Source organism: Mandrillus leucophaeus, unplaced genomic scaffold (assembly GCF_000951045.1).
Source record: "Mandrillus leucophaeus isolate KB7577 unplaced genomic scaffold, Mleu.le_1.0 Scaffold18, whole genome shotgun sequence".
NCBI lineage: Eukaryota > Metazoa > Chordata > Mammalia > Primates > Cercopithecidae > Mandrillus > Mandrillus leucophaeus.
The window spans coordinates 5,012,392-5,016,521 of NW_012101809.1; the positions used below are offsets into that span (position 1 = coordinate 5,012,392).

At 48.3% G+C, this 4,130-nt stretch overlaps 1 protein-coding gene across 1 annotated transcript in view; it reads left to right on the forward strand.

Moving 5' to 3' along the window:
- The window catches only part of PDCD11 (programmed cell death 11), a 60,378-nt gene that overhangs the window by 50,620 nt on the left and 5,628 nt on the right, over positions 1-4,130 (forward strand). The window contains exons 26-29 of the mRNA XM_011977537.1: positions 1,576-1,632; positions 2,246-2,368; positions 3,313-3,435; positions 3,860-4,130. Coding sequence (XP_011832927.1) covers positions 1,576-1,632; positions 2,246-2,368; positions 3,313-3,435; positions 3,860-4,130 — 574 coding nt within the window. The remainder of the gene's footprint in view (positions 1-1,575; positions 1,633-2,245; positions 2,369-3,312; positions 3,436-3,859) is intronic.

Consider the following 4,130-nt stretch of genomic DNA (forward strand, 5'->3'; position numbering starts at 1 on the left):
TTTTTTTTTTTGATACAGAGTCTTGCTCTGTCACCCAGGCTGGAGTGCAGTGGCACAATCTGGGCTCACTGCAACCTCTGCCTCTTGAGTTCAAGTGATTCTCAGCCACCCAAGTACCTGGGATTACAGGTGTTGTGCCACCACACCTGGCTTATTTTTCTGTTTTTAGTAGAGACAGGGTTTCACCATGTTGGCCAGGCTGGTCTCAAACTCCTGGGCTCAAGTGATCCACCTGCCTTGGTCTCTCAAAGTGCTGGGATTACAGACGTGAGCCACCGCACCCAGCCAATTCGAGTTTTAAAGACTGTTTTAATAGCCTGAATAAACTAAACTTGAGGAGACAGATTTCAGCTGGATCCAGTAGTCAACTGACAGTAGAGTAGATGCCCTTGGAGGCAGAGACTGGAAAATAACTGCCCTCTCCTGTCTCAGCTGTCCCAGCCACCAGCACCTACCTGCCTAAATTCTCAACCACTGACAACCACTGTACAGCACAGACATGCCCAGGGCCTGGGAGAAGACAAAGAATGAGTCCTAGAGTCTGGTTTCTCTTGAGGTTTAGATAATGAGGTTGTGGTTTTAAATGTGTTTTATTGTGGCCAAGCCTACGATAAATTCCTTGCCTAAAGGTAGACTGCCCCTTGAGGCCCTGTCCCGCTCTGACGGCTGTGATGCCAAGTTATCAAAGGCAGACATCTGTCGTGGGAAAATTTGGACTGGGGATTGTTGCTGAGATCCTTTCTACCTCTAAGATTCTGTATATTACGGTTTGGGACTACTAATTGCCATTTTAGATGAAATGTTTAGAGATGCAACCCTGCTGTCCCTCCTGGAAGCCTTGCTAACCCGCCTCCTCTGAACTGCTCTTGTGTGTCTGCGGTAGTACCTAGCTGATCCCTTGGGCATGTTCTCCTGGGGTTAGTGTGTCTCTCTGCTGAGATCAAACGTTCTCAGGATCTAACACAGAGCTGGTTCTTCTTTTAAGGACATACCGTATGCCTCTGTGAGACTTTCTTTTATTCCCTCCTTCCCATCCTCCTTCCCTTTCTTTCTTTCTCAGGGTCTTACTCAGTTGCCCAGGCTAGAGGGCAGTGGTGTGATCGTCGCTCACTGCAACCTCAAATTCTTGGGCTCAAACAATCCTCTGTCCTCAGCCTCCCAAGTAGCTGGGACTACAGGTGTGTGGCACCACACCTGGCTTTTTAAAAAAAATTTTTTGTAGAGACAGGGTCTCGCTCTGCTGCCCAGACTGGTCTTGAGCTCCTGGCTTCAAGCAGTCCTTCTCCCTTGGCCTCCCAAAGTGTTGAGATTACAGGTGTGAGCCACTACACCTGGCCCCAAGAAGAGTGGGTCGTGTTATTTCTATGTAATAGACTAGTAAACTGAAGCCCACAGAGGTGACGTCACTTGTCCAGAGTCCCTCAGCAGGTTTTCAACAGAATGAAAAAACATGACCAAAGTCTCCTGTCCCCTCACTTGTGCCTATTGGTCAGCCTGGAGGAGAGGAAGCTGAGGCCCTTTGCTGTTCACTGATGCTGAAAATTGAGTGTTTCCTTCTCTTTTGCCTTCATTCAGATGTTACATCCTGTCCACTGCAGACAGCGTATTGACTTTGTCGCTGCGATCATCCAGGTGGGTTTCTGTGTTGTTGGAACAAGAAGGGAGGAAGACCCACTCAGGATCGAGGGGAGGCTACATGTATCTGACACGGAATTTTGGGCTTCCCACCTTGTCTGTTCATCACTTTTTATCTTGAACCTCTTTTACCCAGAAAAGCTGAGGCTGTTCAGATTGCCGTAAGAATCCTGTCTGCTCAGGCTCTTGTTTCCCAGGGAAAGGGTCAGATACCCAAATGTGGGTGTCCAAGGTTGCAGATGGTTGTCCTGGTGAGGGGGGATGCTTTAGCCTCCAGGGTTCCATTGTAGGGGTGAGTGTGCCATGTATGGAGTTGGCTTGAGGTCAGCTTGCTCTGTGGTTAGACATCGATGTTAATGAGGCCAAGGCTTTAGGTTTGACCTCTCTGGCTTGGTCTGCCTCTCCCCATTTCTATATAGCTGGCTCCCAGGTACCTGCCTCTGGCCTGGCAAGATGTTAGGAGACAGTAGAGTGGGGCTCTAAAGGTTATATCCTACTGATAGGTCCAGAGTCATATTCTTATTTACTAAGTATGATGGTTGCAGGTATATTGGGGTGGCATGGGACAGTGGGGGTTAAAGATGTGCATGTAAACCTTTTATTCCTTTAGAACAAACCCGGAGACGAAAAGCAAAGTAGAAGATCCAGAGATTAACTCCATCCAGGATATTAAGGAAGGGCAGCTTCTGAGGGGCTACGTGGGGTCCATCCAGCCGCATGGTGTGTTCTTTCGGTGAGTGAGGCGGGGGTCTACACCCGGACCCAAGTGCCTTCCCTGAGCCTGTCTTGCTCTGGGGTCCATGTGTTCCTCAGTCAACTTCTTTGATGGGAATATAAAGGGAGGAGAGTTTATGAGTCCCCCCTAGTTTTTAAAATTCCAAGTTTTCTAATACTTTTAAAACAAGTGTTATTAGTTATTTGGTGTTTTGGACAAAGAATATGGCATTTCTAATTTCTGTTCTAAATAAATCTCGGGCCAGGCACAGTGGCTCACGCCTGTAATCCTAGCACTTTGAGAGGCCGAGATGAGAGAATTGCTTTGAAGGCCAGGAGTTCAAGACCAGCCTGGGCAACAAAGCAAGACCCCCATGTCTCACAAAAAAATTGAAAAATTAACCAGGTGTGGTAGCATGAGCCTGTAGTCCCAGCTCCTTGGAAGGCTGAGGCAGGAGGATTGCTGGAGCCCAGAAGTTCAAGGTTACAGTAAGCTATGATTGTGCCACTGCACTCCAGCCTAGAGGCAGTGATACCCTGTGTCTGAAAAAATTAAATTTAAATTTAAAAATAAATACATAAATGTGGACATTCTGTTGTACTGTTTGATCATGATTTGTAAGTATTCATTCTGTGAAATCACCTCATGTTTACAAGCACCGGATACTGCAGCCTTCCCTGCCATGCTGTTTCTGCACTTTCTCCTCTTCTCCTAGCAGTTTGTGATTTATATATTGTGATGCCATGATGTGGGGTAAAAAATGCCCTCAATCATATCTTCATTATGCCTGATGATTTTTTTCTAGTTTACAAAGCCCACTTTATCCTGCTGAATGCCAGCAACTTATGTCTGTCACAAATCCTTGTCACAACTTGAGTCCCTGTGAGAGTGAAGTCCCGAGGCCTGGTTGGAATTCTGTTGTTGCATTTATGACCACAGGACTCTTGTCTCTTGCCTTTTAGCCTTGGCCCCTCCGTTGTGGGTTTGGCTCGGTACTCACATGTCTCCCAGCACAGCCCGTCCAAGAAAGCGCTTTATAACAAACACCTCCCCGAAGGGAAGCTGCTCACAGCCAGGGTCTTACGGTAGGTGCCTTCCCGTTCTCGCTCTCTCTGTAATGGGAATCAAACCCCTTTCTCCAGGAGCCCTGGGAGGAGATTTCAGGGTGAACTGTAAACACAATGGCTTGCGTAGTGGTGTTCAGATGAATAAAAGGCCTTTGTTTGGAGCCTTCTCTCCCCCAGTGCCTGTGAAAACAGGTGGTAACTCATCTCTGCATAGCCCCTGTTGTTGGGGATGGAGGAGGGGGCATCATATCTACCCCCTGTATTTTTCTACTAAGCATGAAAAATTGTGCAAATCATTCTTGAGAATATTGAATGAACTCCCAAGGCAGATGGGGCAGGGCCCGGAATCGTGGGCTGATCAGGAGGAAGAAGGCCTGGGCCGCCTGCTGTGCCCTCTGCTTTTTATGGTGTCTTCACCTCCCCTTGTCTCGCTCTGTCATAGCCTTAACCACCAGAAGAACCTGGTAGAGCTGTCTTTCCTCCCGGGAGACACTGGGAAGCCAGACTTGCTTTCTGCTTCCCTGGAAGGGCCACTTCCAAAGCAAGAGGAGAGGAAAACAGAGGCTGAGGAGAGAGACCAGAAAGGGGAAAAGAAAAATCAGAAAAGGAATGAGAAGAAGAACCAGAAGGGGCAGGAGGAGGTGGAGCTGCCCAGCAAGGAGAAGCAACAACCCCAGAAGCCACAGGCGCAGAAGCGGGGCGGGCGGGAGCGC